Consider the following 25,542-nt stretch of genomic DNA (forward strand, 5'->3'; position numbering starts at 1 on the left):
ACTTCTAAATGCATACACCAAATAAACACCAAATAAACACAATATTATAACCACCTCCTATACCGCCCATCATCCATTTTATCAGCTACACTGATTATATAGGACACATTAACTATTATCCTCCTTTCACTCTGTCTTTTAATGATCAGGACCCCACAGGATAGACCACCACAGAGAAGCTATTATCATTTGGGTGTGTGAGGTGTTAGTGTGTGTTGTGCTGTTATTCGTTAATCAGAGACAGCAGTGCTGTTGGAGTTTTAAACACCTCAGCGTTTTTAAACTGTAGGCAGTGTCATGTGATCACTGATAAAGGACTAGAGTTTGACCAACACAAACTATGCAGTAACATATTTAGAGCTTCTGTCTCTGACTTTAAAGTGGAGCAGATAGAGGTAGAAGTGTCGAATAGAGTAGAGGACAGTGAACACAGTGTTTAAAGATCTCATTCCATCGTTTTTTCATTCATTTTAAACAGTATAGAGCTGTTTTTTGTGAAATCTAGTGCTCAGGTGTTTCTTTTTAGCCCTCTTTTAAATCACTGAATTAGTGATCTCTGAAGAAATACAGGATTTGGCTTTTGCTCATGAATATTATAATAATTATAATTATAATAATAATATTTATACATGCAAATATATCACCTCTGATTGGTTAACAGCAGAGAACGCCTACCTGCCTTCCCTCACTGTCAATTTTACATCTTCAAAAATTTAAAGGACAAAATGTTTTCAAAGATACAGCCTTAGTTATAAAGATATAGCACTCAATGCTAGGTAAACTTAACCCTTAAACTTCACTTAACGTCAGACTCTTAGCGTCGCTCGCCCCGTGGCTGAGAAATGTTATCAATGCTGCGATGTGAATAGAGAGTGCCTGCCGGGCCCTGCAGATTCCTCCCCACTCTTTCCGCGTTGATATTGTTTCTTTCCAGTAAGAATATTCATTTTTAATTCCTGAAACTGCCCTGTATTTTTGCTTTATGTAAAAAATAATGAATATCCACATTCCCTTCGTGATTATTGTAGATCAAAGGTAGATAAAACTAGTAGGCATAGCAAAATGTACTAGTAGTTATTAATGTTAGTTAAGTTAGCTAGCTAGCATAGCTACGTATACCAGTCTATATTTATGTTAGATATGTCAGTTAGCTAGAATTGCTATGTATACCAGTAGTTAGTTAAGTAAGCTATATAGCATAGATACCAGTAGGTATAAACATTAGTTAACTAGCTAGTTAGCTAGTCTTCAAGCTAATTTCAATAGTTAATCTAGTAACTAAAATTCAGGTTCAGTTTCCTGGCTTTCACCTGCATAATTATCATCACACAGCCCACCAAACAGTGAGCTAGATAGCTAGCTTGCTAGCTGGCTAACCACTACGCAGTTAGCTAGCCGAGATGGGTAACTCTCTCTAAATTCTACATTTTAAAAGCTCTTAATTCTACATTTTAAACAATTGGACAGAACTTTAACAGGATTTTTTACCTATGTGATCTTTTGTTGTTACACAGCATTTATCAGCAGATTTACAGACAAATATCAGTTTTTTTTTTATACAGATTTCCTGTAAAATAACAGAAATTTTCCAGGTAATTTTTATGGAAGGATTTTTTACAATGCACAACTGGTTCGGACCACTCCCCTGAGTCCACAGTTAGGATGCTGTAAACTCTGCAGCTCCTCTGTATTCCAATCAGCAGTACACAGTTTACTGGAACGTTCTGAACTGCAGGAACACTGTGCTCAGTTATTAATCACGCTGAGTGTGTATCGGGATGAGAGAAGTGTGTGTGACTCAGCTCGTAATTATGACTCACAACTGCACTTTATACCCAGTTGGAAGCTTATAAATAAAGGAAATGCAGGTTTATTAGATTCTCTTCAGCTCCTATTCCTGCAAGCCTCCATCGCTTTACCGTCAACAGGTGGAAGCTCTGAGTAATTCTCCTTCACGTTGTTGATACAAAACATAATAAAGTGGTCTCAGGTTACACATTAAAATGTTTCTGCGGTCACTAAATCTTCTGCACGTTCCGACTGTTGTGTATATATGCATTAGCAACACGATGCTGGTTCATTTATCCACATATATTACTCCCATTTATGCTGTTCAACTGTCGGCTAAAAGTACTGAACATGTGGCATTAAAACCCTGAATAAAAAGGGGTATTTTAACAAGATGGATTTACTCAATCCAACTCAAACCTAATGATGTACAGTATTTAACCTCATAAAGAAGGAAAATTTGTATAATTTCACAACTCTTAAGTCATATTTGAATAGGTTTAGTTAAAAATGGTGTTATGGGGTACTGTAATTAATGCAAGAGATTTTTTTAGTGATGTCAGTCCCACCAAAATACACCATGTCAATCTTTTACACAGACTAAATACAGCTTCAGGAAAGAGTTGGAAAATGTTTTTTTTAATGTTTTTTATCCAGTATAAAGGCACTCAAGCAGGAGTTTTGTTTTATTGTGCAGGGCAGAGATACCTCAGGTCATTCAGACAAGGCAAATAACTCCTTAGAGGTTCAATGCTTTTGGCAGCTTTAGCCAAACTCATTATATAACAAACAATATAGCCTATGAATATGTAGCTGCTTCATTTCAAGTTACATTCATATTATTACAATAAGTGGGTTATGGGATTTTTGGTGACAGCAGTGTGTTAATTTGAGTAGCCACACTCATCACTGGCATTTACTCAGAGAAGAGCTTCTGAAAATAAGAATAAGATTATTTAAATGTTTTCACACTCATGTAAAACTAACCCTATCCACATACAACTTTAAAAAAAGGTGTTGTGAAAATCCTATTATAGTGGTTAGCTCCTAGATGGATAATGTTCCCTTCATTTTATGAAATGTTAGTCGTGTTACAGATAAAGCTTGCCATGTTATCTTAAAAAAATAACAGAGCTTTCCATTCATCTTCACTGAGAACCACAGACACATCATCCAGTCCTCTTATGAGCATCTCAGTCAAACACTGTCTAACCATACATGGCAATCATGGGGGAGACAGGGAAAAGAGAGAGAAAGAGAGTTAGAAAGAAGGAAAGAAAGGAAAAAAAGAAAGAAAAAGAAAGAGGTAAAACAGAGAAAGAAATGGAATGGAAGTGATCAAAAGACAGACAGCAGAAAAACAAAGGAAATATAAGAAAGACAGAAAAATAAAAAGAAAGAGGATAAATATGAAAAATTGACAAAGAGAAATAAAACGAAAGCAAGAGAAAACAAAAGAGAAAGAAATTGAGAATAGAGAGAGTGAGAAAAACAAAGAAAGAAATACTGAAAACATGAGAAGCAGAAAAAAGTGCGGAAGAAAGGAAAGGAAAAAATTAGACAGTGAGAGAGAGGAGAAAAAAAAAAGTAAAGTGAGAAATTAAGAGAGAAAAAAGGCAAAGAAAGAAACAAAAAGAAAGGTGACAGACATAGAGGTAAATGAATAAATGAAAAGAGAGACGGAAAGAACCTAAGAGAGAAATATAAAACAGAAAGGGAGCAGTTTAGAGAGAAAATAAGGAGAAAGAGAAAGGAGTGAATTAAGAGGGAGAGAGAGAGAGAGAGAGAAGGGAGAAAGGGGAGGGTTTAGGAAGGGTTAATAACAGGCAGATATTCTCTCTCGTTTTCTGGTCTGGTTCTGAGCAGCTGATAATGAATAATGTATGCAGCTCTATAAGAAGAGTGTGTGTGTGTATGTTTGCCATATGTGTTTGTGTGTGACTGTGTGTGTATCAGTGGGTGCAGGTGTGTTTGTGTATGTGAGTGTGGGTGTGTTTTGGAGTGTTTTAAGTGTGGGTGTGTTTTGGAGCGTTTGTTTGTTTGTGTGTGTGTGTGTGTGAGTGAGTTACCTTCAGGCGGCTGCAGTCGTTTGTTGTTCTGGGTGCACCAGCCCACGGGGTGAAGCTCAGCAGCCATGACATCACACCAGAAGTCTGCTTTTCGATCATCCCCGTAACCACAGTATCGCAATAACAGCAGCTGTCCGCATGTGGTTATGATGGTTGCCACCCAGTAAGTGTCTGGACAGCTTTTATTGGCTACTTCCAGCTTCATTCCGGGCTGGAAGCTGCTCTGAAGACTGATCTCCACCTGGGAAAGCAATTCAGAAGAACCATAGTATTTTACACACTGTAAACTCCCAGAAGGATTTGTGGGATTGCAGTGGTTTTCCGAATAAAAGACTAAGGTTAGCAGGAACAATAAATTATGATGAATCTAGACTGATATGGGAAACTATTGGTCATATTTATTTTTATTTATATTAATGTGCAACGCATTTGTTACATTGCAACATGTCAGATGTCTCAGCATAGAGTTGTAGAGGTTCCTAATGGAGTTCTGTGATAATCCATCCCATGCACCGCCAATATTCTCACACAGTTTTAAAAGGGTGTCCTAAAGCATCCTACACATTTTCAATTAGGGATAAGACCTTGAGACAACAACAGCAATATGTGGACGAACATTGTGATGTTGGAATAACGCATTGGAGAGTGCATTTAGGCAATGTAAGGTCTTACTATAGTAGTTCTGGGCTGTCAATGTGCATGTAATGAAGACCAAAGGTGATCTGGCATTAAACTGTTCATCTTGGTGCTGTCTACAGATGATTGGTTGTATATATACAGCTCAGGCAACAAATGAGACCACTTAAAAATTATGAGTTTCTTTGATTTTACCAAATAAAAAACCTCTGGAATATAATCAAGAGGAAGATGGATGATCACAAGCCATCAAACCAAACTGAACTGCTTGACTTTTTGCACCAGGGTGGCACCAGTGGCATAAAGTTATCCAAAAGCAGTGTGTAAGGCTGGTGGAGGAGAACATGCCAAATGCATGAAAAATGGATTAAAAACCAGGGTTATTGCACCAAATTTTGATTTCTAAATTCTTAAAACTTTATGAATATGAACTTGCATTATTTGAGGTCTGAAAGCTCTGCATCTTTTTTGTTATTTCAGCCATTTCTCTTTTTTTTTTTGCAAATAAATGCTCTAAAGCATAGGTCGGCAACAGGCGGCCCGTGGGCCAGATGGCCCGCAAGCGTGAAACATCTGGCCGGTGAGGTTGTTTGAACTATAATGAACGATTATATAAAAAAAAATGTAAAAGCTTCTCTGGCGAACTTTAGTTTACATGCCTTCTCTGTCTCTCTGTCGTGTGACGTAAGTTTCCGCTCGTTCTCGTTTTTCCGCCCATTCTTGGGCTCCCTTCTTATTATAAGGTGTTTTTGTCCCAGCTGTAACACAGTTCACTAGCCGGGGCAGTGGTAGTATATTGGACCGCAACCCTGATGACTTCGGTTAGATCCTTGCGTGATGAGCGGTGTGTTTATTTATTTAATTTTTCCTTTTTTCTTGGGTTTACCTTCTTCATTTTCCAAAAACATCTTTTTTGTGGCCCGCCACGTAATGGCTTGGAAAATATCTGGCCCGCAGCCAAAACTAATTGCCGATGCCTGCTCTAAATGAAAGAATTTTTATTTGTAATTTGGGAGAAGTGTTGTCTGTAGTTTATAGAATAAAACAACAATGTTCATTTTACTCAAACATATACCTATAAATAGCAAAATCAGAGACACTGAATCAGAAAGTGGTCTTTTAATTTTTTTCAGAGCTGTATATTGGTCTTACTGGTCTCTAGGTAGTGACACCCATGCTAGAGTGTGCATGCTAATCTGTGGACTTACATGTTTGAATGATGTGTGGGGGGCTGCTGTAGCTCCCAACTCCTCCAAATACTCATCCCAGTTAAAGTCCATATCCATCTCTCCACATTCCACATCTGAGAGAGAGAGGCAGAGAGAGAAAGAGAGAGAGAAATAATTTAAACAAAAGTATTGGATGGAGATCAATCATTCTAGAAAATGACTTCATTCTAGCTTAATACTGAGGGTTTTTTATACCCTTCTAGCTCACACCTGACATTAGAAATGGTGTCAAAAAAATCATGTTTGTTTATCTGCTCCAGGGAGTTCGATTACCGTATTTTATGGACTAAGGTGCACCGCATTATTAGGCACACTATTAATATGAAATGTCTATTTTCTGGTCTGTTTTCATACAAAAGACGCTCCAGATTATAAGATGCAACTTAAGTGACAATCGTAAAGAACAAGGGTGTTGCCTTGTTTCCCTTCTAATTCAAGCAGGTCTTGCCACTGGGGACGCCTAGGCAAACAAAACTGTATCAGTAATTCTTACAAGTTGTCAGGTGCGGGTGCAGGGAGGACGCGGAGGCGGACGCAAATGCAAACAAAATGGGATTTATTAACGAAAACAGGACTGAGGAAACAGGGGAAAACATGGAGCACTGACAGACGATAAACGTACATGGATCGACACCGGGGAAATGGAACACGGACCTTAAATAGAGGTGCACACACACAGGGAACAGGAAACACCTGGGACGAAGGGGCGGAGCTACGAATGAACACAGGTGAGTGGAAAAACACTGGGAAAGAAACACAGACCTGAGAATAACACAGACATGAGAAGCAGACAGACAAAAGACCTGACAGAACCCCCCCTTTAACGCGCAACTCCCGGGGCGCGTAAAAACAGATCCCCAGGAGCCGGGCAAGAGGGGGTGGAAAACACAACAGGATACCAAACAAGACTAAGACTGAGCAAAGACGAGAGGGGACTGGCCAAAGGACGGGACAGGAAACTGAAACACAGACTGGACCCTAGACAACAAAGGGGACTGGACTGGAGATCAAACAGGGGACTGGACTAAGGATGTGAACGGACATTGGATGTTAGACTGGACACTAGACACAAATGGAGACAGGATATTGGGCAGGACAGGGGATGGGAAATGAGACTGAACAGGGGACTGGACAGTGGGCATAAACGGAGACTGGACATTGGGCTGGACAGGGGATACAGACTGGGACCGGAATGGAGACTGGGGAGGTGGGAAAAGCAGAGACCGGACAGGGGACGAGAACTGAGACTGGACAGAGGGCTGTACATCGGGCAGGGATGCAGACAGGGCAGGGGACATGAACAAAGACTGGACAGGGGACGGAGACTGGACGAAAGACTGGACAGGGGGTTGGACGTTAGACTGGGACAGAGACTGGACTGTGGACGAGAGAACTGAGACAAATACACTTACAGGGACAGAAACTAGCACAGTGACGGGGACAGGAACAGAAAAACCTAAGGGGACAGGAACATGAACGAACACAGATACGGGGACCAGGACAGGGAGAGACAGGGGGACCAAAAACATAGGAGGGTGCCCCAAATGCAAACAAAATGGGATTTATTAACGAAAACAGGACTGAGGAAACAGGGGAAAACATGGAGCACTGACAGACGATAAACGTACATGGATCGACACCGGGGAAATGGAACACGGACCTTAAATAGAGGTGCACACACACAGGGAACAGGAAACACCTGGGACGAAGGGGCGGAGCTACGAATGAACACAGGTGAGTGGAAAAACACTGGGAAAGAAACACAGACCTGAGAATAACACAGACATGAGAAGCAGACAGACAAAAGACCTGACACAAGTCAAACGAGTACCGAATATTAATCTACACAGATTTATCTCCTATTAGCAGGTAATGCTAATACTGCTCCAGCCTTGGTACTGGAGAAACTAAACTGAAACTCCTGTATTACACTGCATTTAAGCGAAGTGGGAAAATTTAAAGTGTGCCTTATAGTCCGAAAAATATGGTATATTGGCAATGCTTCTCTATAGGGACTAGACAATCTGTGTGTGTGCATTTCCACATCTTTGTAAGCAAAAGGAGCAACTGGAATGCACTGAATCCATTAATTAGAAGAGGTATGCAACAATATTAGGAGTCATAGTGTATTTAACAGTAACATAATTAACAGCACTTACTGTACTTACAACAGAATATCCAAACTGATTATTTATTGATACTAGTTAATACATTATACTATGTTATTAAGCATTAAAGGTTACATTAAATGTAAAGCCATGTTTAATTATGTGTTAAGTAGTTTTAATAAACAACTAGTCGAGACATTACTTAATCATTCAACAATGTTTATTACTGTTGTAAGTACTGTTGTATGAATTACCCTTGTACATTGTGTTCCCTAGTGTTCCCAAAAGCTCTTATTTAATTTGCTGCAGATGCTGCAAATGTCCTCTCTTCAGAAAAAGGAACATAACCAGACAAGGACATAACATTTCTATTGTTTAATGAAGGTTGAAATAAAAAATCCCCAACTGACTGCAGAGATATACTTCTATATCCAGCAGTGTTTATAGGCTTTAAATCAACATATGTTCAAACCATGGAAAGGCAGATACTGTAGATGTGGGGGGCTGAATATATACTGTATACATGCCAATAAGCAGTGTGAGGGGGAGGGGTGAGTATAAAATAATGCCAATTTTACTCTTGGCTCTGGAGAGATATGTTTCAGCATATGTCAGTATCTATACTGCATATTCATAAACATAATCAATGTCCTGTATTCTGTATCTATGAACATATAAAGCATTCCAGCTATACAAATTTAAGTCTTTCTAAACTGAAAGTTGCTGCATTTTCTACTGAAGCTTCATACAGTTATTGAATGGACCTCCATCATTCCAGAGAACACAGTTCCACTGCTCCACGGCTTAATACTGAAGGCATTATACCCCTCTAGCTCACACCTGGAATTAGGCATAGTTACAACGTTTATGTCAATCCCATAGAGCAAAGGCCAAGTTTTATGATTTTTGGTTCAAAATCTTTAATCAGTTAAATTAATTAAGCAGCTCATGTGTTTTTTGTCTAAAAGTTATGGGTAAAATTCTTATGTAATCCTTATGTATGGCACAACAACATTGTTTTATTTATTTTATAATAAATCACCTGTATTTCATCATTTTGTTCTAGAAATCATATCATAAATGTTTTTTTATACAAACATTTTATTAAAGCAATCATTTTTTAAAGGTCACATGCATACACATTCACAGACTGTTCTGTGAGGCATCCAGAAAGTTCAGTATATGTCATTTAGGGCTTTTATGAGTAAAGTGAAAGACAAAGCACTTTTAAAAAACATCTTTTAAAGGGACTGTAATACGTAGGTCATAGACTCTTCTGTATAGGGACTAGATAAGTTTAAATGCATTTGCACATCTGTGACAGCAGTGACTTCTAGTTAAAGTAGCTAAATGCATTAATTTTTAGGAAGTATTATACAGCTCTAAAAAAAAAAGACCACTTAAAAACGACGTGTTTCTTTGATCTCTTTGATTTTAGCAAATTGAAAATCTCTGGAATATAATCAAGAGGAAGATGGATGATCACAAGCCATCAAACCAAACTGGACTGCTTAATTTTTTGCACCAGGAGTGGCTTAAAGTTATCCAAAAGCAGTGTGTAAGACTGGTGGAGATGAAAATGCCAAGATGCATAAAAACTGTAATTAAAAAACAGGGTTATTCCACCAAAAATTTATTTCTGAACTCTTAAAACTTTATGAATATGAACTTGTTTTCTTGAATTATTTGAGGTCTAAAAGCTCTGCATATTTTTTTTGTTATTTTAGCCATTTCTCATTTTCTGCAAAAAATGCATTAAATGACAATATTTTTATTCAGAATTTGTATATGTATATGTTGGTGTATTTACCTAAAATTAGTAATTTATTTTTAACTTTTTAAGTTAGTTATGCAGTTAAATATTGTTTTGCTTTATTTTTGGAAGAAATACACAGTTACACATATTGATAAGATACAATTGTGTTTAAAATTATTCAACCCTCTCTGCAGTAAAGTGTATAGCAAAGTTTAACATTTATTTTTTTCACATTTATCTTGTTCACAATCAGATCAAATATGAACTTGAATAATAGACAAATGCAACTTAAATATACCAACAAATGTTTGTGATTTTCTCATTGACAATATTATTCATTAGACACATACAAAATAAGTACTTAGTACAACTTCTTTTGGCAGTAATAACGTCCTTCAGATGTTAAACATAGCTTGACATAAGTTTCATGTTTAGGCACCCTGTTTCAGTCACTCTTTTTAATTGATTTTCTGAGTGAAAATACACATTTTCTCCATCTTAATTCTTCAGGAAATTGTAAGAGTATATGAATTCACTGCATTCAACTGATACAATAAACGTAATTCATTATATTATATATATATATATATATATATATATATATATATATTTTTTTTTTTTTTTGCCAGTTATTTTCAAACAGAAAAAGGACATGTTTTAGCACAAAAGCAAATAACCAGAGTAGTTACATATGAACTCACACAGTCCTAATCCCTCCCTTAGGACTAATCTCATTACATCACTACAATACCCGTGACATCATCATCCTCATCGCTGCTTGCTGACTAATAGCAAGCCTAAATACACACACACAGCCACGGCAACAGTCAGATCTGTACACACACCTATTATACTTAAACTCATTATCACACGCATACACATCACTGTGCAGCCACACAGCGCTGTGTGGTGCGCTGAAGATGAGAACATCGTCAACGTATAATACCACCTACAACAACACACATACACACACACATAAACCACTGCGCAGTCACACAGCGCAATGTGGTGCACTGAAAACGAGGACGTCATCAAGGTATAACACCACCTACGACAACACAGACAGATGGATTGACTTGTGTAGCGTTAGAGGCACGGGCTGAGGTATATTTTAATGTAGTGACTCACTCTCCAGTGTGTTTGAGTCACACTGCAGGATCGACACACTGAGTCAGAACTAACATGATGCACTTGGCAATATGACCATCAGACTCAGCGGACTGAGAAATAACAAAAACATAACTCACTTCACCATAAGCCATGTTTTTACAGCTCCTTTACGAACTTGTTCTATATGTTAATATGCAGAAATAAAGCAAATAGACAGCTATTATTCAGTAGAACGTGCAGAATTATAGTACCAGTCAAAGTTTGGACACACCATAAATTCAGTGTATTCAACTTTTCAACTTTTTCTGCATTGTAGATTCATAATAAAGTCAGCCAAACTATGACGAAAACATATGGAATTATTTAGTAAACAAAATTGTGTTCAACCAATCAGAACATTTTATATATATAAGATTCTTTAAAGTAGTACCTCTTACTTAGATGACAGCTTTGCACATTTTGGTATTTTCTGAGGCAGTTTCATGAGGTAAAGTCACCTGGAACAGCTTTCAGTTAACAGCTGTGCCGAACTTGTCAAGAGTCAATTACTTGAATTCCTCGCTCTCTTGTCTAATGTGTTTGAGAGCATCAGTTGTAAAATTGTGAAGAGGTAGAGTTGGTATACAATGAATTAGGGGTGGGCGATATGGCTCTAAAATAATATCACGATATTTCAGAGTATTTTTGCGATAACGATATACTTGGCGATATAAGAAAACAGAAAAATAATTCATTAATTAAGAGTATAACAGCATAATCATAATGTGGCAAAATAAATAATATAGCATAAAATAATATAATGCAGCAAAACATATTGCAGAATATTTAGTGCATGCATATAAACTGCAAACTAAAACAATTACACAACAAATACACAGAAAGTTTCACAGTAAATAATAGACTACTTTTAAGACAGAACATCTCTATGGATTTTTAATATCACGATATTTCTGTGTCACGATATATTGTATACGATATAATATTGCCCACCCCTACAATAAATATCTCTATTTCAGTAATGTTCTAATCCATAAATTAAAAAATAAACATAAGTCAATCCAAACAATTTAAAGAATTTTCAAAGTACCCTCAAGTGCAGTCTCAAAGACATTATGAGTATAAAACTTTAAGATGAAACTGGCTCTCATCAGGACCACCCCAAGAAAAGAAACTCAAGCATTTGCTTTGTAGCACAGAATTAGTTAATCAGAGTTACCAGCATCAGAAACAGCTAAAAGTTAATAGCACGACATAATTCCTTATGATTCCCTATTCCTTTATAGTCTGGATGGCTTCAGTGTTAATTAACAGTGTAAAAAATAAATAATAATATTATTTTTCTAATAATACATGCTAGAACAGTGCATGCTATTTGACCAAAGTGCCTAAATTTTGAGAAATAATGCTATAAGATGTGCAGCAAACACATGTTATTTGAGCAGGGGTGCTCAGAGATGTTTGTGAATAGTTAGCCTCACCTGAGAGACCCGGTTCTGCTCTGCCATTGGTTGGGCTCTGGATCTTCCCACCTGCTGATGTCATCATTTTGCAGTGGTGTAAAGGCTGCTATGTTGGTAAGCTGTAGTTTCCAGTTGCGTCTGCTCACAGTGAGTTAGCTGCCTGTGGGTTGGGAGGGTAAAGATCAAAGGTCAGATTATTGCAGTGGTAAAAACCCAGTGAAAATCACCCAGAAAATCACCACAGCCTACAGTTATTCGCAGTATGATCTAAGTGTTTTGTAAATATACAAACAAAAATCAATCAATTCATTGTAAGAGGAATTATCATATCAGCATTCTTTCCAAATGACACAGGAAATGTCAGACTATGAATACTTAGACTATGAATCTATTCATGGCAAAATGCATTTACACTGGTATGCCAAATGTCATGGGACAGGAACTAGTATCAAGTCCCATTATTTTTCCATGTCCCACCCCACGGAAGCTAAAGAACACTGCAATGACCTGTTGAATATGTGTGTGAAGTCTCCACATTTTTCAGTTTACACAGCTGTGTGTTTGTTCTTAAGTTGTCCCCTGGTAGGTAATTCCATATTTGGTTGCAATTGGTTGAACTACACTTTTAAAAGCAAAAATACAATAAAGAACTATTGCAAAAGAACCACTCTGAACTGTCTCGAGACCATTTCTCTGAAAGTTCTGTAAGTTTTTCTTTAAGAACCATAGACCCAAGCCAAGAACCATTTAGCAAAAAGGGTGTTGTGCTGGTTTTCAGCTCTGATGCTCTTCTGACCCGTTGCCCAGCATAGTTTCCTATTCCCGGCCCCATTACACCTGATCCTGATCCAGCTCATCAGCTAATTATCCAGCTGCTTCTTGAGCTGGATCAGGTGATCAGGTGTGCTGGGGCAGACAGTACCTGAAACCGTGCTGGAGGGTGGTCACCTGGACTTAAGTTAAATCCAATGCTTACACAAAGTTCTATGATATTTAGCAAAATCAGAACCTGCCAGCTGGTGAATAAAAACAGAATAAAAAAGATATTAACAATATGTAAAAATAAATAAATAAAAAATAAATAACTGACTAGATTTTGTTGGTTATTTCTGTTACTATTGTGTTATTAATGGTATCTGTTAATTTTATGTATTATGTTTATGGCTGGGTTTGAATGTAGAGGCCCTTTGGTGAGTGTTTCAATCCTTCCTTTTGTGTGGAGCAACACACTGTCCTAACTGCTGATGTGATGATCTGGGGAGCATCACATACAACAGTCGGTTCCCCTAAGTAGTTATACGAGGGACAGTAACACCTCAGTGATATGTGTTACATGTTTTCCAACTGGCATTTTTCAGCAGGATAATGTTCACCAACACACAGCAAGAGTTTCCCAAGAATGTCTCCTCCAGTTTGCAACACTTCCTTGCCCTGCCTAGTCTCCAGATTTATCACCAATTCAGCATTTATGAGAGCAGCTGGGATGGCAGCTTTATTAATCTATAAGTGTGTATCAGGATCTAAAGGCCCAGCTGCAGCATCTTTGGGCAAATTTGCCTCAACATGCCATGACATTTAGTTAAATTATCCTTACAAGTTTTACTGCATGTCCTGTGATGTGACGATTATGTATGCCTGCACATTGATGACAATGCTAAAGCCATACATTGTGCATTCCTAATACAAAACAATGTTCTTTACTCCCTGAGAATGAATGTATTTCCACACAACACAATACAGCTCTAATCATTAACGAGCCTCAGTCTGATAAAAACAGATTAGAGGAAGTGTATTAAATCTTTTTCATATTAAATCTACAGATAACAGCGATTTGCTCGTCTGCGTTTATTAATGTGGAGCTCTGCCTCTGCCCAGAACCTACCACGCATGAAATCAACTGGCACAAATCTTACAAACGGGAATAAATGGAGAAAGCACCATGCAGCGTCTATTATACTGTGTGTGTGTGTGTGAGCTGCATACGGGTTTGACATGCACGGCTGGCCACCAGTTCCACAGAAAACTAATTCCTCAAAGACTTGTATGCCACTCTTCATTAGAAACAGACTCAGCACTATCTGGAAGCAGCATTGCCTCATGGGAGATTCGTGGCAGAGCATGAAGTCAATACAGTGAGTTTAGACTTGTCAACATTTCTAAAACAATGTTCCAAGACAGCCTGTAAAGAGACAGGAAGAGAGATTGCTCCATAAGCTTAACAATGGTGAGGCCTAATTTTCCTCAGAAAATTCCCAAGCAATAAGATTTCACTTCTTTTTATTAGGGCTGCATATAAAAACTGGCAACTAAATATATTTAGCCAAAAATGGAAGAAAAACACAGAATACTGGAGAACTGAAAAGACATAATAATAAAATACATAACAATAAGAGGAATTTGTACATCCGAGCATAATGGCAGAGTCACCGACTCAGCCAGTGACCGAGGCAGTGGTCGAGCCAGTGACTGAGCCTGTAGTCAAGCCAACGACTGAGCCAGTGGCCGACCCAACAACTGAGCCTGCGGCCGACCCAACGACCGAGCCAGTGACCAAGGCAGTGGTCGAGAGAACAACTAAGCCAGCAACCGAGCCAATGAGCAAGTCAATGACTGAGCCAGTGATGAGGCCAATGACTGAGCCAGTGATTAGGCTGAGCCAATGACCAAGTCGATGACTGAGTCAGTGGTCAGGGCAATGACTGAGCCTGTGGCCGAGCCAACAACTGAGCCAGCAGCCGAGCCAATGACCAAGTCAATGACTGAGCCAATGGCCAAGTCAACGATTGAGCCAGTGGCCGAGCCTAAGCATCATGTGTTTGATATTTTGTCATCTGCTAAATGTTTTTTTTTTTTGGTTTTAACTTTGCTATGGTGCATCATTACTTATAGCAACTTACTTACGACAACCTCAAGATTAGATGATTAACTAAACCTTGCTAAGAAATGACTCAGGACTAGTTGGGTTCATCTAAATGACCCATGAAAAAAAAATCACATCAAAATGTCAACATGAATGAACCCATAGAAACACTCCAAAAATGACTTAAAATTAAATCTTTCACATTGACTTTGACTAAAAGTCAAGACATTTTTTATTCAGGAAGCCTTCAATTGATTTTTTTTAGATTTGAGATTAAAACTTTTTCTTTATTGTGTTTGGTTTCATATTTGGTGAAATTTTTCGGCCGAGACATTAAAATGTTTTAATCACTTTTTTTCTATGAAGAGCAAGAAAAAACTAGATTTATGGTATTTAATTTGTGCCATTGAAAAGATTGAAAAAAAAGAAAACTGAATGATGAAAGTTTTCAAAGTTTGATATTCAATATTCTGGCCAAATTTTTCTTTTTTTTTTCAGTTTTGGATTCAGCCTAAATTTTTGTTTTGTTGCATCACAACTATTTGAGATGAATGAAATGATTCACTAAGCCCTTATTAAGAATCAACCTATCTAAATGATACAGTGTGACGCATCTGAAAAACTCCAGCGTTATTCAGCACGGTGCTCCAGCCAGCAGCGCCGCAGTTTCACGCAGATTGAGGAGAGATTACGCTGCATTATCTGAACTAATCTCAGATGTGGACCATTTCAGAGGCTTTGTGGGGCTCTTGCTATCGATTAGCCCTGATTGCGCCAGATGCTCTGAGTGTGGTCCAGGTCTGTCTAATCCAGAGCTCGGTTAAGTTTTCAGAGGGGAATTAAAGGATTATTTGAACACAATTTGCTGCTGCTTTTCTTTCCAGAATAATGCTCAGCTTTTCCAGTCTTAGAGACGTTTAATAATCTACGTTAATCACACAGCCCGGGGCACAAGCACAATAGCTGAGAACACTGACTAAGTGTATGAGTTTGTGTTTTTTTATGTGTGTAATACTTTAAGTGGGAAGCGACTGCTGTAAATTCTACTGATGTCATGCAGAGATATGTGATGACATTACTCTGCTCACAGTAAAAACAGCTGATCAGAAAAACAGTCATTTGATCTTTAGTAAATATCCCCTCAAAGTTCCAAATCTAGAGATATAAAAAGGGAAATTCCAGCAAATGTTTTCAAAGTTGCTTCAGAATTGAATCTTTAAGATGTACATTAGAAAATGCCAGTCAGAGCGTTTAGATGCAAAACTCATCTGTAAAAAAATGTTAAAGTCTGCTGTCTGCTGATAGGTCACACTGTCTACACAGTGCAAATATAGCCAAACATAGCCTTCACACCATAAATAAGTTTTAAAACATACCAATCACAGCAAATATTGGGTGCACTACAATAATGTTGAGATACTAAAGCTTGTTTTTACTATACTTCAGTCTTCATAAGCAGTTGTTAAATACAGGGGTTGGACAATGAAGCTGAAACACCTGTCATTTTAGTGTAGGGGGTTTCATGGCTAAATTGGAGCAGCCTGGTGGCCAATCTTCCTTAATTGCACATTGCACCAGTAAGAGCAGAGTGTGAAGGTTCAATTAGCAGAGTAAGAGCACAGTTCTGCGCAAAATATTGCAATGCACACAACATTAGGGGTGACATACCAGAGTTCAAAAGAGGACAAATTGTTGGTGCATGTCTTGCTGGCGCATCTGTGACCAAGACATCAAGTCTTTGTGATGAATCAAGAGCCAAGGTATCCAGGGGAATGTCAGCATATCACCAAAAAGACGAACCACATCCAACAGGATTAACTGTGGATGCAAGAGGAAGTTTTCTGAAAGGGATGTTCTGGTGCTAACCCAGATTGAATCCAAAAACCATAAAACCACAGCTGCCCAAATCACGGCAGAATTCAATGTGCACCTCAACTCTCCTGTTTCCACCAGAACTGTCCGTCGGGACAATAAATGATTGTGGTCTAAAACCAGGTGTTTCAATTTCATTGTCCAACCCCTGTCATGTGTAGGGACAGTAAAGCCATTGTTAACTTACAAAGATAAACTTACTGCTTTACAATAGCTATAGCTTTCGGGTTTCTATAAAGTCATTTTTTTAATCAATTTAAAAAGTACATTCTGTTAGCTGATGTATGTTTGTGTTCTTTTCCAAGCATGTTAAAATAACTGCAGTTTCAAAAAGTAATACTAAATTACTAAATTGGTGGGATTTACAACAGCAGTATGAAAACTGATGACCTCAGTGGATTATTTGGGAATGCCCACACCTGTTGTGAGGTGTTATCTTGTGAGTAAGTTTAAACACTGGCCAGTGTGTTCATGCTAAGGCGATGTGAATTATGGGAGTTGGAGTGAGGTCTGATAGTGGGTGCAGGTGAATTATGGGAGTTGGAGTAAAGAGGTCTGATAGTGGGTGCAGGTGAATTATGGGAGTTGGAGTGAGGTCTGATAGTGGGAGCAGGTGAATTATGGGAGTTGGAGTGAGGTCTGATAGTGGGTGCAGGTGAATTATGGGAGTTGGAGTGAGGTCTGATAGTGGGTGCAGGTGAATTATGGGAGTTGGAGTAAAGAGGTCTGATAGTGGGTGCAGGTGAATTATGGGAGTTGGAGTGAGGTCTGATAGTGGGTGCAGGTGAATTATGGGAGTTGGAGTGAGGTCTGATAGTGGGTGCAGGTGAATTATGGGAGTTGGAGTAAAGAGGTCTGATAGTGGGTGCAGGTGAATTATGGGAGTTGGAGTGAGGTCTGATAGTGGGTGCAGGTGAATTATGGGAGTTGGAGTGAGGTCTGATAGTGGGAGCAGGTGAATTATGGGAGTTGGAGTGAGGTCTGATAGTGGGTGCAGGTGAATTATGGGAGTTGGAGTGAGGTCTGATAGTGGGTGCAGGTGAATTATGGGAGTTGGAGTGAGGTCTGATAGTGGGTGCAGGTGAATTATGGGAGTTGGAGTGAGGTCTGATAGTGGGTGCAAGTGAATTATGGGAGTTGGAGTGAGGTCTGATAGTGGGAGCAGGTGAATTATGGGAGTTGGAGTAAAGAGGTCTGATAGTGGGTGCAAGTGAATTATGGGAGTTTTAGTGAGGTCTGATAGTGGGAGCAGGTGAATTATGGGAGTTGTAGTGAGGTCTGATAGTGGTTGCAGGTGAATTATGGGAGCTGGAGTGAGGTCTGATAGTGGGTGCAGGTGAATTATGGTAGTTGAAGTGAGGTCTGATAGTGGGTGCAGGTGAATTATGGGAGTTGGAATGAGGTCTGATAGTGGGTGCAGGTGAATTATGGGAGTTGGAGTGAGGTCTGATAGTGGGAGCAGGTGAATTATGGGAGTTGGAGTGAGGTCTGATAGTGGGTGCAGGTGAATTATGGGAGTTGGAGTGAGGTCTGATAGTGGGTGCAGGTGAATTATGAGAGTTGGAGTAAAGAGGTCTGATAGTGGGAGCAGGTGAATTATGGGAGTTGGAGTGAGGTCTGGTAGTGGGGGCAAGTGAATTATGGGAGTTGGGAGTAAAGAGGTCTGATAGTGGGTGTAGGTGAATTATGGGAGTTGGAGTGAAGTTTGATAGCTGGTGCAGATGGCTGGGACATTCAATTTCTGAAATGTATCATTCCATGATACAGAGTGTCATATAGTTAATATTACTCTTCTATTATTATTGATGATGGAGCCTGATGGTGTCTGGCTAGAATTGTCCATATAAACAGACGGGAGACTCTGGCAGAAATCACACATACAGTCAATGCAAGAAATCCCTCTCACATATCCCAAAAGCCAGTGCTATGTTCTTTAGCTTCTGTGGCACATGGAAAAAGTCATAGGACATGATACCAGTCCCATGTCTCGTGATATTTGATATCTAAGTAATTTTATATGAATTATTTCTTGCTCATAGCTCAAGAGGCTCAGACACTCCATTGATTTTACACATTCTAAACCTTCACTCCACCCCATGTCTGTGTTTATAGAAAGAAGAGGATATCATGATTTGAATTTAGCTTATTTGGTTATGATTTGAATCCTATTAAGGTTATTGTGTATGCAGTCCTGCTCTGACATAAACAAACTAAACCAATGAAAAATGGTCTTGTATAATAGACTGTCGGCTTTAAAACTCCTTTGTATAATATAGGAAATTGAGGTACTTAGTCCCATCATTTTTAATAAGAAAGGTGCTAAAAATGGTTCTATGGGTGATGCCGTTTTTGTTAAAGAAATATGAGAGTATAGATCCTTATAAACATTTCAAAAAGTCAATATATAGAATATTTACCAATTGTTTCAGGCATCAGGGAGCACAGAAGTCTTTCACACTTAGAATGCTTAGAGCTAATGTGTTGTTAGCGGCAGTTGACTAGCATGCATTCACACTTTAAGAGCCCACCTGCTGTTTTAATGCCTGATTTAAAACAATAGACGGTAAAAAAAACAGATACCTCAGAAAACCCACAATAACAGACAGTAGAAGCAAGAAGCTTTTGATCATAGCTCTGTGAGACACTTCAGCCACAGTCTGCAGTACACAACCCACAGTTCTCTGCTCGCATCTCACTCTTTCACTGTATACATACACCTGGGTGGGGATGTCAAACACGGCTGTTTTACAAGTGTTTTTATGAAAAAAAAAAACATGATTATTATATGGCATGACCAAAAAAAACCTTAGATGCCAGCAAAATGAGGTAAACTAGGGTAATTGCGCAATTGTTTCATTCAAACATATATTTGTGTTGAGCAAGCTTAAATATACCTTAAAATGTTATTTTAATCTTTTCAGTTTATTATTAAAAAGCAAAAAAACTCAGAAAAAGCCCCAAAAAGCACATGTTTAAATTGGCAGCTTTACAAGAGAACTATAAGTGGGAGTCAATGTAAAAAGATTTTGTTAGGAATTCCGGAGCAAATCTATGGATCCATTAATTATCAAATGCCAGAATCACATTATGTCACAATGTTCTCATTAGCTCAGTAAAAAATGTATACATGCATACTGACCTTGCATTACAGACATACCCTGAATAATACAGATACTTTACTCAACACACACACACACAAACACACAAACATTTACCCCACAAACCAGACAGCTGCAGGTTCTGTGTACTCATTTCCTTCTACAGCTGATCACATTCATACTCTAAATCTTCACTACACACACTGCACTGAAACACCGCACATTTAATACAGTTACAAACATAATTTCCACACAATTAAATGCATCACACCTACATCGACACCATCCTCCTACTGATCCACTGACAGCTAGCATTACACACTGAGTAAATGAACACTAACACTTACATTACCATTAATACTAAAACTACTTAATACCTGATACTATACTCCCATTACATCACACACAACAGAGAGAAAGAGAGAGAAAATGAAAAAGAAAAAGAGAAAAGAAAGAATGGAAGACACAAAGAATGAAAGAAAAACGTCAAAGAGAAAAGTGCGAGAAAGAGAGATAATGAGTAGGAATGAAAAAAAGTGAAGAATAGAGGTAGAAAGAACAAAACTAAGAAAAAAGAAAAAAAGACGTAGTAATCAGTAAAAAGAAACAAAGAGAGATACTGAATAAATTAAGAGAGAGAGACAACTATGAAAGAAAAAACAAACAAAAAAACAAGAATAAAGAAGGAAAGGGAAGACAATTAATAAGGAAATATAGAGAACATAGTAAGAGATACAGAGTAAACAGTGTGGAAGAAGAGACTAAAGACTGTTGAAGAAAGAGACTAAAGTAAAACAGAGAGAGATAAATAAATAAAAAAGAAAAGAAAGAAAGAAGAAACAAACTAACAAAAAGAAAATTAGAGAGGGATAAAAACAGGGGACAGAAAGAAGGAAAGAAAAGTAGGAAAAAATAGAAAGGAAAAAAAAGAAATGGAGAGAGAAAGTATGAATAAATATAAAATCTAGAAAAAAACAGGTACAAAATAAAACAGAAAAACATTAAATAAGAAAAGGACAAGGTAACTGAAAGAGAGGTACACAGTGTAAGAAAAAGACAGATTTTTTGTAAGGGAAAGAGAAATACAGAGAAAGAAAGTTAGAAACTGTGTGGGAGAAAGAAAGAGACAGAGAGAGAGAGAGTCACCACAGTAAATAAAAAAGAAAAAGAATGAGAGAGACAGAAATAGAACAAGAAAGAAAGAGCGTGAGAGAAAGACTGAGACAGAAAGTGGGATAAAAGAAACAAGGTGAAAGAAAGAGGGAGGGAGAGATATAGAAAGTCATCTGTCCTGGATGGACTCCAGCACTTCTGCTTAAAATACTGAAGCATCTTTCCAGTTTATAAGTCTATCAGATTTCCAAATCATCCACTAAGCTCAGTTCAGAAGAAAGAATCAGCCGGAAGGAATGAAGATCAGATCTGACCACCGCACTCTCCATTCTTAGTGTTATATATATTTGAACTGTATATAACTATAACTATACATTTCCCTCAGCCACAGAAGAGCTTAATAATAATTTACATATAATATACACATAAAGGTATTTAAATTTTCTAAGTCAAAGATTAGAGATCGGCTGTTCTGCATGCTTGTCAGTATCTACATTAGGTTTGTTATTTTGCATTCACTACAAAACAGTGAAATCTGAGCAGTGCATAGATGTTAGGCATCAGTTAGTAAGTCAGTAAATATGTCAGTAAATAAGTCAGTAAAGAAGACAGTACATAATTGGTAAATAAGTAAGTAAATAAGTCAATAAATAAGACAGTAAATAAGACAGTAAATAAGTTAGTGCAGATGGTAAACTTTCGTACAAGAGTCAGTAAATAAGTCAGTAAAGAAAACAGTGCATACGTTGGTAAATACGTAAGTTAGTAAGTCTGTAAATAAGTGAGTAAATAAGACAGTTAATATATTGTCAAATACATAAATAAGACACTAAATTAGTTGTTTAATAAGTCAGTAAATAACAGTAAACTAGTTGTTATTTAAGTCAGTAAATAAGACATGAGTCGGTAAATAAGTCAGTAAAGAAAACAGTGCCAAACTTGGTAAATAATTAAGTCTGTGACAAGACAGTAAAAAAAGGAAATAGATTGTTAAATATGACAGTAAATTAGTTGTTAAATAAGTCAGTAAATAAGCCGTTAAATTAGTTGTTAAATAAGTCTGTAAATGAGACATTAAATTAGTTGTTATATATAAGTCAGTGAATAAAATGTTAAGTTTCAGTGCAGCAGTCAGTAAATCAGTGAGTAAAAAAGACATCAAAAAGTCACTACAGAAACTAAATTAAATTAAGTTTAAATTAAATGAAGTAAAACATTTAGTAAATAAGTAAACAAGTCTGTAAAAGTTTGCAAATAAACCTGTAAACAAAAGTGTAAATAAAATAGTAAATAGGCTATTAAGTAAATGTAGTAAATAAGACAGTAAAGAAGGTATGCCTCAGTGAGAAAGACAGTAAATACCAGTAAATTACCAGCAAAGTCAGTAGAAATGTCAGCACAGAAGTTAATGTTCAGTAAACAAATCAGTATATAAGACAGCAAATAAGATTATTAAGTTAAATTTCAGTACAAACGTAAATAAGTCAGTAAATAAATCAGTAAATATGTCAGTAAGTGTTTGAATAACTCTGTAAATAAGTCAGTGATAAATATCGGCACAGAAGTTATGGTGATTCAGCTTGTTGGTGATTCTATGATCAGAGTTCAAAACGAAACAGGAAACACACTGTGTGTGAATGTGTGTTTGAATGTGTGTGAACGTGTGCGTGCGTATGTGTGTGTGATATGAGAAGAACAGATCAGACAGGGCGCGTGTTTGGATGTTTAGTATGATGTCCAGCGGAGTGAGTAGGAGCTGCTTTTCCTACTTTTGCTTCTGCGCGAAAGTGAAACGAGCCGCGCGGAGAAAATTATAGTGGGATAAAACGAAACAAAAAATCGCTTAGTGTGAACAGAACCGGATTTAGATTAAATCATTTTTTAAAAAATGCTGCTGTTGTTGTTGTTGTTGTTGATGTTGCTGTTGTTGTTCTTGTCTGGTGACGGTTCCCGAATTGCTGCCGCTCAAGATCCGAAAGTCGGAAAAAACGTATTTTATTTATATTAACAAAAAAACATCAAAGCGTTTTTTTTGTAACAGAAGCGGAACGTGCCGCAGCGCGCGCTCAGTGTTTACCTTCATTCCTGCAGGACGCGGCTGATGAAACCGGACCAACATTCAATAATAATCATTTGATAATAATCATATAATAATAAACAACCATCCGCCTACAGTCCGCGTGCGCGCGCGTGCAGTGTGCGTGCGTTTGCCCACGGCGCGCGTGCGTGTGCGCGTTGGTTGTAAATATAGTGTGTTTGTGTACTATCCTGTGCGTGCATGTATAGTTAGTGTGCGTGCGTGTGTGTGTGCATGCGTGCGTGCGCGCGTGAGCGTGCGTGTACCTGCCCGGGTCTCCGCTCCCACCGGGCCGCTCGCGCAGCTCCTCCGTCCAATATGGCATCCCGCGCGTGCGCATGTGCCGCGCCGCTGCGCTTTAACAGCACTCGGAGAAAAAGAGAGAGAGAGAGAGAGGCTGGAGCAGCCAATTAGAGCGAGAGAGGAGAAGCCTCCTCCTCTTCCTCCTCCTCCTCTTCCTCCTCCTCCTCCCATCATGCGGGAAACTCGTCTTTTCCTGCTGACTGTAAACAACAATTTGCTGCTTATTATTATTAAATACACTCTCATACAGAACACACTGAAATACTTCTTCATAATCACTTCCCTAACTAAATTATATATCTACATATAAAAAAATACATATGAAAAACATATGTTCAAATTAGAGGAAAAATAAAAAATTGTAAAAAAAAAATGGTATCACATTTTTGCCAACACTTCCTTGCTTCCTAAATTTAAAATGTACTGTTTTTTTAAGCTATTGCTCAATAGGCTTCCTAAAATAGTAACTGAAACTGAATACAAAATTTTTTGAGCAGCTGAACCACTTTTTTATAAAGATTTTTTACTGTAGATTTTTTAATATCATTTTTAGATTTTTTAAATTGTTTTTTCTATATCTAAACCTATAGTGATTATATACACTCTAAAATTTTCAATAACTTATCAAGCTGTCATCAAGTTGAAGCAGAAAAAAAAGTATTGTGGAAATGTCAAAGAGTCTCAGAGAATCATATTTGTCTGAGGAGATTAAATAGTTTACTCGCTCAAAAAATGTGTTTCCTGTTTGCTTATCCTCATAATAGAGACAAAAATATTTTACTTAATGAAAATAAAGTTCCCACAGTGTCCTGTTCATAACTCATAACAGCCCAATCTAAATGTGCTGATATATGGTGTCAGTATGACAGCAGACACTGAAAGGGATTCTTTATTTCAATTCTGATGTGAAATATTCCAACAAACTAGAGCATCATCAGTCTCTTAATTAAAGTTTTTCCTGTAACTTTCCAGCTGCATTTCCAAGATTACAGTTTCTCAAAACTACAGCTTTTTGGCATTTAGCCACTTTATTGAAGCCATTTCTCATTACATTTTATACAAACAGCAAACACTTTGACAAAGTCATTCAGGTGATTCTGCTGTTTTTCAAATGATCAATTGCTTCTGTCATGTAGATTAAAATATACCAAACTTTTTATTTAAATTTATTTTATAAAAAAAAACAAAAAAAACAATCAATTTTCTAAAATTTTCTAAAATATGATGACTCTTCAATTAACTACAATACGGACAGAGAACAGTGCAGTTTCACATACAGAGCAATTTATATTTATATCCCCCTCACTATCCTTTATGTGGGGCTGTTTGTATGACCTTTTGAGAAAAAAATACATACATAGTATAATAAAATTATATTTACAGGTGTAAAATGTCTAAATTGCTCCCAGTTTATCACAGTTTTCTCAGTTGTTAAAGCACTAACGTTAACACAACTCCACATCAGCAGATTAGTGTGTGAGTGTGAAGAATCTTCTGTTAAAGGTCTAAAGAAGCTTCGTCTGATTTAAAGCTGGAGGGTGGCAAAGGTAATGGTTTGGAACAGAGTTCTCTTCCATACACATATCTAGCTCTGCAGGATGTAGGAGGTGTTGGGTGTGAGGACATCACTGTGTCATTCTGAAACTATGCTCCTAATGTTTATGGCAGGGAAGAATAAGCATATCATTCTACACAGAGAGTAGAGACTGTATGAGCTAATAATGAGGACACAGAGGAAATTCACAGTAATGTTAATTTAACCAGGTTTACATGAAACTGTTGAGATTAGTTTATTTTCAAGGTAAATGTGATACAGTGTCATATGTTCAACCTAAAATGACTTGTGGACTATGTGGTAACTGGGATTACACAACTCAGATGAACACAGAGGATAAAGCACTGTTTTATTAAGTGCAGAATAAGTCATGTTTCAGTCTTTGTTACCAGAGCCACTGTTTATTTTATTTTATTTTTTATTTTTTATATATTTTAGAACATCATATATAATAGGATTATTGTATTTACTTTATATTAGTCTACATACAAATATTTAAGTATTTAAA

The 25,542-nt window shown here is 37.5% G+C and overlaps 1 protein-coding gene across 3 annotated transcripts in view; it reads right to left on the reverse strand.

The window, feature by feature from the left end:
- Positions 1–23,544, reverse strand: part of sfmbt2 (Scm like with four mbt domains 2) — a 64,977-nt gene extending 41,433 nt beyond the window's left edge. For 2 of the 3 annotated variants that reach the window (XM_022671385.2, XM_049473812.1), the window contains exons 1-4: positions 23,443–23,544; positions 12,175–12,316; positions 5,702–5,796; positions 3,858–4,098 (exon numbers count right to left, since the gene is read on the reverse strand). In XM_022671385.2, the coding sequence (XP_022527106.2) occupies positions 3,858–4,098; positions 5,702–5,796; positions 12,175–12,241 (403 nt within the window). In that variant the 5' untranslated portion in view covers positions 12,242–12,316; positions 23,443–23,544. The remainder of the gene's footprint in view (positions 1–3,857; positions 4,099–5,701; positions 5,797–12,174; positions 12,317–23,442) is intronic. The other variant, XM_049473813.1, reaches the window with a different exon arrangement.
- Between the last annotated feature and the right edge of the window lie 1,998 nt (positions 23,545–25,542).

The sequence above is a fragment of the Astyanax mexicanus genome, chromosome 2 (genome assembly GCF_023375975.1).
Source record: "Astyanax mexicanus isolate ESR-SI-001 chromosome 2, AstMex3_surface, whole genome shotgun sequence".
Classification (NCBI taxonomy): domain Eukaryota; kingdom Metazoa; phylum Chordata; class Actinopteri; order Characiformes; family Acestrorhamphidae; genus Astyanax; species Astyanax mexicanus.